The sequence below is a fragment of the Podarcis gaigeae genome (genome assembly GCF_964106915.1).
Source record: "Podarcis gaigeae genome assembly, chromosome: 2".
Classification (NCBI taxonomy): Eukaryota; Metazoa; Chordata; class Lepidosauria; order Squamata; family Lacertidae; genus Podarcis; species Podarcis gaigeae.
Window position 1 is genome coordinate 62913042 of NC_139679.1, and position 13838 is coordinate 62926879.

The following is a 13838-nucleotide window of genomic DNA, read 5'->3' on the forward strand; positions in this document are numbered from 1 at the left end:
ACAAAGGTTAAACCAACAAAAAGTTTGTCTATCTGCTTTTAAAGACTTCCACTGACTTCACCTGGTGTATGTTTGTTTGGCAGTAAGTTACATGAATTTCAGTGGGCCTTACTGCTTAAGCAAGTTTGTATGGGATTGCAATCTTAGGGCTATCTCTTAAAGAATTCAGCAAGTAAAAGAATGTAAGGGGGGGTCAATTATTTGCAAAGACCTGGTGGCTGCACCTCCTAGTAGCAGCACATATGAAGAGAGCAAAGCATTGGAAGATGGTCGGAAAGTATACCATGCAGGTTTTATTCATGTGGCAGGTAGCATTATCATCAGGGAGAAAGACATAGTGGGGAAAATAGGATAACTTTGTGAAGATCTGGTTCCTTTTTTTCTTATACATCAAACAGGGTAGGATGTGTCTCTCCTCTGATCATGCAAAGCTCATTCTGGAGAGACTCAGATGGTATATGATATAGCCATGATTCCTAGCAAGTATGAGAGAAGTCAGAAGTTGAATTAATTGCACTCAGGCTGATGTTTTATTGTTTTGCTTTTTTATATAAAAAAACCCTGTCCCTTAGTTTAATATTTTAAAAGGCTGTCCCATCAGAGCACTTGTCAGACGTATTAGGTGCAAAATATTCTATCCAATCAGAGTTTGATAGCAGATACTCCTTTTAAAAACATTCAGAAAGTGTTTAGAAAGTGGTGTTGGAGGATGAGTGTTCGGACCCCTGGTTGTGGGGTGCCTCAGGGTTCCATCCTCTCCCCATGCTCTAGTTATCTCCCACTTGGACTTCTGCAGTGCGCTCTACACCTTTGAAGGTGACACGGAAACTGCAACTAATCCAGAATGTGGCAGCTAGACTTTTGACTGGGAGTGGCTGCCGGGAGCACATAACACTGGTCTTGAAAGAACTACATTGGCTCCCAGTACGTTTCCAAGCACAATTCAAAGTGTTGGTGCTGACCTTTAAAGCCCTAAATGGCCTCGGCCCAGTATACCTGAAGGAGCATCTCTACCCCCATCGTTCAGCCCACAGGTCCAGCATCGAGGGCCTTCTGGCGGGTCCATCACTGCGACATGAGGTTACAGGGAACCAGGCAGAGGGTCTTCTCGGTGGTGGCACCCACCCTGTGGAACGCCCTCCCACCAGATGTCAAGGAAATAAACAACCATCTGATCTTTAGAAGACATCTGTTTAGGGAAGTTTTTAATGTTTGAAGTTTTATTCTGTTTAATATTTTTGTGGGAGCCGCCCAGAATGGCTGGGAAAACCCAGCCAGATGAGCAGGGTATAAATAATATTTTTTTATTCTTATTCTTTATTTCCTTATTTTTACAAATTTTGGCTGTGCAACAATCCATGCGACTCACAGAAGATTAGAAAAGGAAAGCATTTTACGGCATAAGAGGTAAATTATTAGTCTAGTACAGGCTTCCTCAACCTCGGCCCTCCAGATGTTTTGAGACTACAATTCCCATCATCCCTGACCACTGGTCCTGCTAGCTAGGGATCATAGGAGTTGTAGGCAAAAAACATCTGGAGGGCCAAGGTTGAGGAAGCCTGGTCTAGTATGAGTTCTACTTTGCTTCTTAGTATCCCTCATGTGAAGTGTGAGTCTCTAATTAAACTGCTATATAGGGCAAAAAGCTGTATATAGAGCAGTGGAGATGTGCAGAAACAAAGCTTATTTAACAGCAGAGATGATGATGATGGTTTTGATGATGACTCCTATGGTGCCATTTACCAATTTTCTGTGAGCCACATAAAAAACATTTTATTAAAGAAAAAACCCACTAAATCAGCTAAGGAGGGGAAGAGGTACCGGTAATATACATTTGCTTTCATAGCTAGGGGTTATTTTTAACTACAGTATTATGATGAACCAAAATCTAACAAAAGTTTTTGAGTCTCCAGAACTTTTTATCAAGCTGAATATTATAGCAAAGTGAAGTAGGCTAAAATATTGGTTCCATTAGCATGACAGCTCCTACATTCTGGAACTCCCTGCTTCTGATGCATACTTCTAGCTGTTGATTTGCCTGCACATGAGGCTGAATAATTAGACTTCAATTAGACTTACTTCCAACCTAAAGAGTGCTTAATTTTGGCTGGATAATCCCCACTAGTTTTCTTTTTAAAAAATATCCAAACGGACTAATGGCATACAGTGGTGAATTATATTAGAAGTTGTCTGATTAATTGAAACATAAACTGGATTTCTACATATCTTTTGCCAGTTTTTCTTCTAAATAAACTGCAACAATCTGTTTATCCATTTGTATCAACAAGGTATGCAATGCACTAGAAATAATGAAGAAAATATAAAACAAAGCATATTGAATGTTGTATACTGTACCAGTATGAGAGGGGGGGGAATGTTACCAGTTTCTGAATTACAGTAACAGAACCACAGATTGGAAAATATATCTGAAATACAGCCTTGAATATTGAGGGAACTGGCACTGTCCTTCTAGCTTCACCTTCTGGCTTTCAGTAACTTTGCCATATGTCCATTCCGTTCATTGCAAAGAGCAACCCTAATACCATTTAAAACAGCTGCAGATGATTTGATAAGAGCTGCTACTTATCTGAAATGGCAAAGAGGCAGAAGCCGCTGCTCGGAGCCAAGTCAGCAAAAGATAAGTTTAAAGTATCAACATATAATTTTCCAAGTAAGAACGTTTCCAGTGAAATGTTGTATAACTCCAGGGATGAAGGTAAAAAAAAGAAGCGGTTGTCACAAAGACCAAAGTGGGGGAAGAGCTTTTGAGTAAATTATAATAAAATATTGACGTGCACTATAGTGTTACTGATTAGATTTGGATTTATATACCGGTATTTGTGAAAGTTTCTTCTGTAGCAATTCTGCCAAGAAAAGTGGATTTGACAGCACGTTCTTTTCTCCTGGGCCAACTCAATAGCTGTATCTGCCTGCCTTTATATGGAATGTTATGAGGTTTAGAAATGGAGCAGGCCAACTACTGGGTTTACCACACGTGCTGTAGCTAGGCCCTCCCAAGGAGACCTAGGCCACTTTCAGTTTTTGAGGCCCCTAGTAAGTGGTGGCTGGTGCCCACTGAACTTGATGAAGCTGCTAGAAGGTCATGGAGGCATGACCAAGTTGTTCAAAGCAGCATTAATGGTAACATGGACATTCCGGCACTGAACTAATTAACACATGTAGTGGGGGGGGGGGAAACTATTATCTCTATTCAGGCTATAGGCATTAGGATTTATTAAGAAATTGTAGTCCTGTTGTTTCACACTCCCTCTGAAATTCTTGTGTTCAAGAATGGCCCCTTTAAACTCAGAATATCCACAGACGCTGAAATGCTCTCCTCCTCCCCCTCTCCCAAAGACCACCCTTTCTGATCTGTAATAATTTATTTTACTTCTATACGGTCCTGTTAGTTCCATAGAGAATGCAGAAGGGCATTGCTGACCGATATCACATTGGAAGGTGAGCAGATGATTGAACCCTTGATGTTGTGGCTGACATGGTATTTTGTAATAGTGTTGCCTAAGTAGATATTGGTCCAGCGTTTGTGTGCCTGCTCTGTGATTTATTGTTGCTGACAAGTGTTTTAGGTTAGGGTGCTATCTGCCTATCATCATTGATGTAGCCAGCATTTATGTTGGGGGGGTTGAGACTTCGTGTTAGAACCTCAGTTAAGTTTTTTTTTATTGATTTACTTGACTGGGGGGGGGCAGCCCTGCCCTGGCTAGGCCCATGATTATCATGATTATCATGTTATGTGTGTCCTTGTTAGTTGTGCAAGCTACCTTTTTGCAAAAGGCCCGGTCAAAAATCGTTCCCACTTCTTACTCCCAGTTCTCTACCCACACTGCACATTTTGATACATTAAGATGTTCCCCTGCTGGATCCATGCTGCTGTGCTGTAACTGACTACTGAATTACTAGGAGTCCTGTCCTCTGGTGTTGCTGTGGGGGCGGAAAGAGAGGGTAAAGGTCAGATTTGGTTGTATGTGGCTCTCCATTGACTTCATTCAGACAATTTAAATTATGTTGCCTCTTTTGCATGTGTGACATTTCATTCTTGAACACCAGTCACAAGTAAGCATAAGATTCCAGCTAACTTCCATTTATTCCCTACCATGCCCCAAGTCCCACATTATTTCTCCCTTTGCACTGGGGAAATGTCAGTGTGATTTCTCTCTCCGCCCACTCTGCCCAAATTGGTGTAGCATTGTCTTCCAGCAGCTCAAGGAGTTTTGCAAGCAATTCTATCTCATCCAAGTAATCAGTCAAAAACAGTATCATGCAGTTCATTATAATGCAGTTCAAGTATTGTTTCTGATAGCTCTGGACTTCTGTGATTACACATTGCAGTAGATAGAAATGAAGTGTGAGATGGATGGGAGAGAACATTATAATTCAGCAGTAGAATTATTTCAGTGATAGCCATGAAATATAGCCTGTCAGTTGGGATAACATATAATGGGCTAGGATATTTTGAATCACAGGTGTAAGTTGGCTTTTAAGAGCAAGCTCTATCGAGGATATTTTAAGTAGGAAAAAGAGATCAGGTATATTTGTGGCTTGTTTCAGTTATGATCCTTAGATCAAAATATAAAAACCATGTGCTATTCCAGGGAATGGAGCAATAAAAAAATATTGATCCATCAAACGAAATCATTTTCTTCAAGATTTTATTTAATGTCTGGACATGGGAAGGCAAACTTCTTCAGAAATACAATTCTCTCTGGTCTTGGGTCCAAGATGTTTATTAAGACCGGAGCATCAGCACCTTGCTTGGCTTCTTAATCTTTGGGTGCCATGAAGTCATGTCCAGTTTTTTCTCTACTGAGTGTAGTCGTGCTGTGGTCTCTGTCAGCATGTCCATTAGCAGCTCAAGCTGCAGCTTCAAGTAATTGTTCTCTTCCAGTAGAGCTTTGTTTGCTTTCTTCAAGGCCTTGTTAGGTGATTCCTTATCATGATGAGAGGAGGAGGAATATAACTGTAGTAAGGGCATCTGTGGAGGGACACCATCACCCTGCCAGGCACCCCCCTGGAAGACAAACTTGGCTTTGTTCAGCTGAGTACTTGGAGGGCCATAATCCATCCCTAGTTCAGCTTGCCGGGTTTTGTAGTCCAACAGATAGTAAGTGGACAAAGAGGTTGTTTGGCGAAGTGTTGGCCGCCTGGGTAGAAATCTTTGAGAAAAATGGTCAGCCCAGTAATCACGCACATCCTGAAGAATTTGAGAAATGGTTTCCATGATGAGGGATGGAGGATGTCAATAAAAGTCCTACAGAAGAAAGTTCTGGAACAGAAAGCCAACATGTGCAGTGTTACAGAGGAGCAGAGAAATTATATGGCATTGCTAAAATGAAAACAACAACAACAACCAAGAAGAAGCAGAAAATCAATATCTACACTATGACATTGAGGGGATGAATGACAGGGAGATAAATTGTCAGGGTAACTATTGCAAAACAGTGCAATCCTAAAGTGATAGTGAGGAGCTTTTGTGGTGGAGAACCTGCCACTTCCTAAGCCCTTCTGGTTGATGCACACCAGGGCAGAAGGGGTGTGTGTGTGTGTGTGTGTTTTATTTATTATTTGCCATTGGGCCTTTTAAAGAAATAAAATGTTGCCCCTCCTAGCAGAAGGGGATATAATTACACCCAGGGTGGATTTGATTTAAATCAAATTGATTTAAATCACAATTTAAATCACTAGTCAGTAAGGCTTGATTTAAATCACTAGTCAGTAAGACTTGATTTAAATCTTTTTTTTTTTACAGGAAGACTTATTCTTGCTGGTATGATCTTAATTTTTACAACAGCTGGTTTCATTTTTGGAATAATAAATTTTCAGAGTAGTTTTTATTTGTTTATCTGAATAATTTATATATTGTCTTTCTGATATACAACCTCCCAAGGGATGCATTATTGATAATGATTAATATAATCCTAAAAAAAAAAAAGACAGATTGACCCATAAGTCAACCTTAACCTTAACCTATTTAAAAGTCTGGGCACATTTTAAAAAGCCTTCAGCCAAAAATTTAATACTTCCTTTGGGAAGCAAGTTCTAAATGTGGAGCACCACAATGAAAGAGGACCTACCCCAAGTCATATCATGTCTCGTCTAGCATCAGGGAGTAGAGAGACCCACAGAAATCCCTTCATTGAGGATCAGACCTAGTCATAAGCATGTGGAAAGAGACAGATCCCCAAGTTAGCAATTGCTTGTGAAAGACATATTTTCCTTGTGGTGGCCCCCATTTCATTTTTGGACAAACTGAGTAAACACAACAACACTATTTGGTATTCGGGTTGTGTAGAGTTTATGCTCCAGCACCTGAGGAAATACAGTGGGATTACATTTTATTCAACTAGTGCCTGCCACCAATATTACCGGGAGTGGGTGGGCATAAATATATCTCATAGTTACTTTGGTTTCATACCAGTTTAGCATATATGGCTTCCTCCTAATAATTCAGGATGCTGAGAAATATCTGTTTAGAGGACCCTCCAGCTCCTTCCCTTACAGAACTATCAGGGGGAAGAGAATGACTATTATCCAGTGTATTGCAATGAGGAAATGGGGAACCTGTGGCCTTCCAGGTGTTGTTGGATTCCAGCCCGTATCAGCTCCAGCCAGAATGCCCAATGGTCAGGGATAATGGAAACTGTAGTCCAGAAACACAATAGGGATAATGAACTTCTGGATTTCTGTGACTCACAGTGTCTATACAGTGCTGGTTTTGTTTGGATTATTTTTTTTTGCTTGTTTTTCTCATTTAATAAACTGTTTTACTTGTTTTTACTTATGTAATTATATTGTAACCTGCTTTAGGACCTTATGATGAGAGGCAGGTATAGAAGTATTATAAATAAGATTCCTCATCCCTGCCATTGACCTATCTCCTCTCCAGTATCAGTGGATGATATTATTAATGAGCACAGATAGCAGTCATATAATAACCCAGCTTCACACGGGCTGGCAGTGCCATTGTCACATCACCAACACCTTCCCATTCCCCCCCCCCCCCGCTGCCTTTTCTCTTCCTTGCCTAAGTCCTATTCCACGTAAATAACAGCAAGGGATTGATGTAAAATAGAACATTGACTTGAGGGATTGCCATTGCTCAAATCACTAGCACCTCCATGCAACAACTCGATAGAATTTGGAACATGGATCCTAGTAGCAGCATGAGAAGACCATTTACCCCATTGGATTTACCCCAAAATATCCATTGGATATTTTTTTTTTAAAGTTAAATGAGTCTGACCTGGATCATTTCCTCAATTAAGAAAGTCATACAAATGCATTTTCCCCTTAACTTGCCTCCCCCTAGCCCTAAGAAAGCCATCTGCCTCTAGGGCCAAGACTTTAGTGAGCTTGACACAAATTTCAACGTATGACTCATTAACCTTATGCTAGTAAAATAGCATGTCATTTCATGGCAATAGGACCAGTGAGCTACTCTGGTGGATGTGAAGAAATTCTGTCTTCCCACTGTACAGTATTCTGTGGAACTCAGTGCAGCCATAGGAGCTGCTGAAGTTAGCACACGTACGCATCAGTGGAATAAAATTAAGGGAAATATTAAAGAAATGCCGGGGTGGAAGTCAACTATCTTCTATTCACTTAGGTTAGCCAATGTTTCAATGGGTCTATTCTGAGTAGGGCTAACATTGGCTACAGCCTGCAGTTTGGATCTCAGTTTAATAAGGATGCATTGTTTTATCTGAGGCATTTCTCCTAATTTAACCCGTCACAACCTTGCCACACCTATTAAAAGGCTTTCTAACAAACATATGGAGGCAGGTCACCCACCAGCCATTAAAAAAACATTTTCTTCCGTTTCTCAAAATACTCTGCTCACCAGACAGTACTTTGTTGCAGTCACTTAATTTTTTGCTTCTGTTGAAACCTCAGAAATGAACAAGTTGGGCATGGGAAATAATCTGTTTGTTGCTTTTCAGTAACACATGCAAAAATTGTGCCTGACATCATGTTGATTGCCTCATGTCATCATGTGGTTTGCAGTGTCTCACAATTACTTTTCTTACTTTGGCCAATCATATTTTTGTAGGTAGTAGACACCCTGATGTGCGTTTCTGTGCTTCATTGCTGTCAGCAATCAGCTCAGTTTAGCTTGAGCTGATTAAAACAAACAGGTGAGTTAACTATTTACATATATGGCACCTGTACTGGGCAAAGTACTCAGAATTAATTAATAAATCAATATATTGGACATTTGTACAATAACCTGTTCATTACTAGTGACAGTATAGATTTAATATTCAAAGACTTACTAACCTTCTTGATGATTGTGGCTAGTAGCTAACTACCCAACATTGGAAGACGGCTACCAACCTGAATTTAGAGACATGGTGGGGTCGACTATAAAAAGTAGCCCGAATGGAGAAACTGACAAAACAACTTGGAGCACTGCAGAATATAAAAGGCAAGGAGGACTTTGGAACAGTTTGGCATACGTTTATTCAACATGCTAGAAAAGAGAGGGTTGCTGTATTGCCACTTGTCACCATCAACAAATGGTTCATGTTGGAATAACCTGTTAGGAAGACATGCAAGATACCCTTGATCTGAACAGAGATCAAAATGAATGGCTGAAGTATTTACAAACTTACCTGTTACTTAGCTAACTGGGGAAAAAATAACATTATTGGATTGTCTGGAGGGAGGAGGGTTCCTGTTAGATGTATTTTTTAAAATGCAAAATTAAGTATTTAATTTTTAAAAATGCAGGCTGCTGGTTCATATTTGACACAAGGATGTATTGTGCAAATGTAGCAGTTAATATGTTCTTTGAGTATATTTCCTGCATATATTTTTATCTTTCTGTATATTCCCTAAGATACTTAGTTGGAAAGCTTAAAGCGTGTTATAAGGTCCCAACTCTCTGATGTTACATTCATTTTGAAAACCAACTTCATACAATATAGTAGCTTTCATGCAACTACCGTACTTCAAGGTGTAGGGAATTCAAAGGTCATTATTAGGAAATGTATGGAGTAAGTCAGAGAACAATCTGTAGGATTCCAGCATGTTTGAATCTAATTAGCGCATGAAGAGGTTAAACAATAGAGAAAGCTGTTCTATCAGGCTAAGCCCATGTCATCATTTCCTTGAGATGAAATGGGTCACTTAACCTTTGTTATCTCTCTATGTGGATTTCAGTAGGCAGGGAGCTCTGAGCTGGTCACTCCAGCTACCCACATGGCTTTAAGGATGTTCTTTAGTGTTAGACCAGAATGGAGTAGAGTAGACCCCCCCATTGAAATTAATTAACATTATTAAATCAGGCCCATTAATTTAAGAAGTATACTCTGAGTAAAACTCATCTATGGTATCATGCCACTTTGAGCAGTCATGTCTTCCCCCAAAGAATCCTGGAAACTGTAGTTTGCTAAGGATGCTGAGAGTCATTAGACTCCCTCTGCGCTTCTCAGTACTACAGTTCTTAGATCTCCCTGGGGGGAGAGATTGTTAAACCACTTTGGGAACTGTAGCTCTTTGAGAAAATTAGTAAAGGTAAAGGTACCCCTGCCCATACGGGCCAGTCGTGTCCGACTCCAGGGTTGCGCGCCTATCTCACTTAAGAGGCCGGGGGCCAGCGCTGTCCGGAGACACTTCCGGGTCACATGGCCAGCGTGACGAAGCTGCTCTAGCGAGCCAGCACCAGCGCAGCACACGGAAACGCCGTTTACCTTCCCGCTAGAAAGCGGTACCTATTTAACTACTTGCACTTTAGGGTGCTTTCGAACCACTAGGTGGGCAGGAGCTGGGACCGCAGACGGGAGCTCACCCCGCCGCGGGGATTCAAACCGCCAACCATGCGATCGGCAAGCCCTAGAAAATTGGGGATCCCCTAATAACTCTCAGCACCCTTAACAAACTACACTTCCCAGGATTGTTTGGAGGAAGTAATGACTGATTAAAGTGGCATGGCAATAAGTGTACTTATAATGTATAGTGGAGATTGGGCCTCAGTTGAATACCAATCTCAGTATTTTGTGGGAGCTTTAGTTTTGCATAATCCAAGTGGACTGAAGTCACCCTAGCATTTTAAAAAATCCATACTTTTCAGTTCGGAAAGAAATGGGGAAAGTGTGGGTGAACAAATTATTAATGGGAAGATGTGTAAACACCCCACAAGCAAATCAGAATGAAAGCTCATTATCATATAAGTTCCCCATAAACAAATCAGAACAAAATGCACACCAAAGACCAGACATTGTCTAAGCATTGTGAAAGCTTTGTGCAACCAAATCAGGATGAATGCTGGATAAACAGGTCGTCTGAAGGAGCCCTAGGATCCCTTTCCTTACAAGCAAGCACTGTTTGGAGAAAACTGGTTACGGCAAAGCAGCTTTTGGACAAAACCATAGCTGGGGAAAATATTCAGCACCCACCTCCTGATTGACACTTCTCTGCTTTAGATCATGTACAACCCAAACTATATATTTATTTGGGAATGCTTAGAAATCCTACGCAAAAGTCAAATCACTGTCAGAGCTAGTTAGAACCTAAATCTTTTGGTCACAGACCAAAGTGGGTCAGAAGAGAATTGGAGTGCAAACCTCTGCACACTCACCTGGGAGGAAGTCCCATTAAATTTAGTCAGATATGCTTCTAGTAAACCGCATTGGATTGTGCTGTTAACTGTGAGAGGATTTAGACCCCTCTAGAAACAAAATGGAGTTGGGCCATTTACTACCCAATTGCACACTGCTTTAGCTCTGTCTTAAGACAAACTTAATATAAATGTCCAGTTAAACGATTGCCTCTGAATTTGTTTCTTGGACTGAAAAGAACAAGAAACCTTTTCTCTTTCTCTTTTTTTTTTAACATCATAGGTTTCCATCCTTAACTCTTGTCTCTAGCCTTCCCATTTCTCCTCTTCTTTCCCTCACTGATCTGGATGTGCTTTTTCTGGATCAAAGTATTATTTAGACCAGTCTGACCTACTTCTGCCCTGCAGCTGGCTCCCTTTTGTTATGGATGCAGCTACTATGGCAACCTGTGTAACACATCTGCATCACAAAGAGTAGCTTCAAGTAGACTCATTTCCATTGCTACTTTGGGGTTTCACAGCAGGCTTTTTTCACACACTTGTGGCAGGCTATTTGTTCACATGCTGGGAAATACATTGATGCTCAGTATGAGATGCACTGCATCCAAGATACTGACCTGTATTCTTTTGAAATTACAGCTCTAGGATTCAGGATATTTCATTAGGCCTTCGACACTCTTGATAGTAGAGTGTAAATTGCTACTGTCTGTAAACTGGATGCTTACTAAATGTTAATTTGTGAATATATTACCTGCTTTGTGCTTATAAAAGTTTAGTGACTCTGGAGGCAAACACACACATTTTGCCCATTAAAACTGAAACTTAAAAACGATAGGCTGTATCCAGGTAAATCATACTAAAATTAGATCCATTAAAATCAATGGACTCCATAACTCCATTGATTTGAGTGGCTCTATTCTGAATATGGCTTAGATGGATACAATCCTATAGGGACTATTGTTTTAAGGGGGGGGAACCAAAAGTTTCATGATATACATTTTTGTTAAAATTCTTTTGTTTACATAATATTTAATGTTTAATGCCAAAAGGACTGCTAAAGTAAGAGATGACTCACATGACTCCTATATGCTGGGGCTGTTCACCAATTACGGTATCTCTTATTTATTAAATGGATTTTTATTACTTATTAAATAATAAATAATTTTATTATTTATTAAGTTTATTAAATGGATTTTTAATATATACGTTAGTATAAGAAAACAATAGGAAGGAAAAATGTCTAAAATGAAGGAATGTATATACATATGAATTGTGCATACACGAACTTATTTTTTAAAAAATATGATACCTGGCATTTTTCTACCGAGAAGGTCTTCAACACATTAGAATAACAGAATTGTAGGGTCCACAAGACAGGGACAATTAGAAGGAGCCACTAGGATCATCCAGTTCAATCCCCTGCAATACAGGAATCTTTTTGCCCAATGTGGAACCCAGGACCCTGAGATCAACAGTCTCATGATCTACCAAAGAAGCTATCCCTTCAGGATTAGTTGAGATGCAGGGAGCTTCAGTCTAGGATATCTGTACAGCCTGTAGAATGGCAAGTCCTTCAGGTATGTAAAATGACTTAAGTTTTGCTTGTTTTCAGCCACACCTAATAATCAAGCAGGGATGAATCTGTGCTTAAAGTTTTGGTTGATTAATTAAAGGCTGCAGATTTAATCCGCACATTAGTATACCAGCGGCAAGTATTCGCATGAGAGGGATGGGGTTTGAATGTCTGTTTTTTGTTTGTTTGTTTGCATTTTCAAAAACAGAAACAGAGAGCATACTTAACCCCCCTCCGCCTCCCCCATCCCACTTACAACTTCGTACCAAATACAGCATATATACATATATCATATGGCTTCCCTTCCACCCTTTTCCTGGTTCTTTTGCTTTTCTACTACTCCGCATAATCCACATCTTTTTAATCATCCAATTTGTTATCTATTAAAAACTCTTTATAAAATATTCAATAAACATTATCCATTCAAAGCTTTGGTTGATTAATTAAAGCCTGCAGATTTAATCCGAACAAACATACATTAGTACCAGTGGCAAGTATTAGCATGAGAGGTATAGGGTTTGAATGGGTCATGTGTTGGGTCATGTGAGTATTCTCAAACTGTGCCCGCCCCCAAAAATCTTGGCTATGCCCATGGTTGGTTGCACAACGTTTAGCTAAACATTACACAATAAACTTTCAGATTTATTCAAGGTTTTGCAAAACAAGTTATAGTTAACTCCTTGTTTTGACTACACCACATATTCCTAATGCCTTTGATCTTTGCGTCTGTGTTTCAATCTAATAGTGACCACCATGAGAATTAGCAAAGGTCTCATATATCTTGCACACATACTGAGCACACTGAATCAGTATGCCTGCTGCTACCCACCTTATCCTTATCACAGTATTCTGGAAACACTGCTAAAATATCCCCCACTCCCGAAGAAAAAATTGTAGTAACTACTTTGCCATTGCAGGACTATTGAAATGGTGGAATAATATTGGTTATTATAGATAAGGCACAGTATTTATTTAGGTAAAGGAACCCCTGACTGTTGAGTCCAGTCGCAGATGACTCTGGGGTTGCGGCACTCATCTCACTTTACAGGCCGAGGGAGCCGGCGTTTGTCCACAGCTTCCGGGTCATGTGGCCAGCATGACTAAGCCACTTCTGGCGAACCAGAGCAGCGCACGGAAAAGCCATTTATCTGCCCGCCAGAGCGGTACCTATTTATCTACTTGCACTTTGACGTGCTTTCAAACTGCTAGGTTGGCAGGAGCAGGGACCGAGCAACAGGGAGCTCACCCCGTCGCAGGGATTCGAACCGCCAACCTTCTGATCGGCAAGCCCTAGGCTCTGTGGTTTTTTTTTTATATATATATAAAATATTTATTCAAGATTTTCTTAATACAATATAAAAAACAAACAAAATGACATATAACTTTACAATAATCATACTTTCTTCACTTCATTGGACTTCCTCACGTCTCTCGTTCCAAGTTTATCAAACTTTGGCCAGCAATTTATCACCTTGTTTCAATTCATATTTTATAACTTTCAGATATTATGTCCCAAATGTTAAATAATTTTACCCCAATCTTAAAAGCTTAATTTTAACATTTAACCAAAGTTTAACTTTTCATATATTTTCACTTATCTTCATATTCCTTTCAACTAATTTAATGGTGCCATATTATTTATAATCTTGCATCTTTCTCAACACTCATACAGTTTACAATATTTTTGTA

The 13838-nt window shown here is 39.9% G+C and overlaps 1 protein-coding gene and 1 long non-coding RNA gene across 9 annotated transcripts; one reads left to right on the top strand and one right to left on the bottom strand.

Moving 5' to 3' along the window:
• Window positions 1-109: 109 nt before the first annotated feature.
• Window positions 110-8817, top strand: LOC310839741. The gene is made up of 3 exons (XR_014561620.1): window positions 110-3459; window positions 8069-8153; window positions 8266-8817. It is a non-coding gene; the product is annotated as an uncharacterized lncRNA (long non-coding RNA).
• Window positions 4654-11665, bottom strand: CBY3 (chibby family member 3). Of its 8 annotated transcripts, none has more exons than XM_083728657.1 (2): window positions 10972-11665; window positions 4654-5284 (listed from the first exon to the last, which is right to left on the bottom strand). In XM_083728657.1, exon 2 carries the CDS (start codon window positions 5237-5239, stop codon window positions 4748-4750), a length of 492 nt encoding a protein of 163 aa, XP_083584783.1. In that variant the 5' UTR covers window positions 5240-5284; window positions 10972-11665; the 3' UTR covers window positions 4654-4747. The 8 variants fall into 8 exon arrangements, with proteins under 8 accessions (XP_083584783.1, XP_083584784.1, XP_083584785.1 ...); XM_083728658.1 differs by having other exon boundaries at window positions 10968-11665; XM_083728659.1 differs by lacking the exon at window positions 10972-11665 and adding an exon at window positions 10875-10899.
• Window positions 11666-13838: the final 2173 nt, after the last annotated feature.

Coding starts and splice junctions, on each gene's coding strand:
- CBY3 (XM_083728657.1), bottom strand. CDS start 5,239: ATGGAAACCATTTCTCAAATTCTTCAGGATGTGCGTGATTACTGGGCT.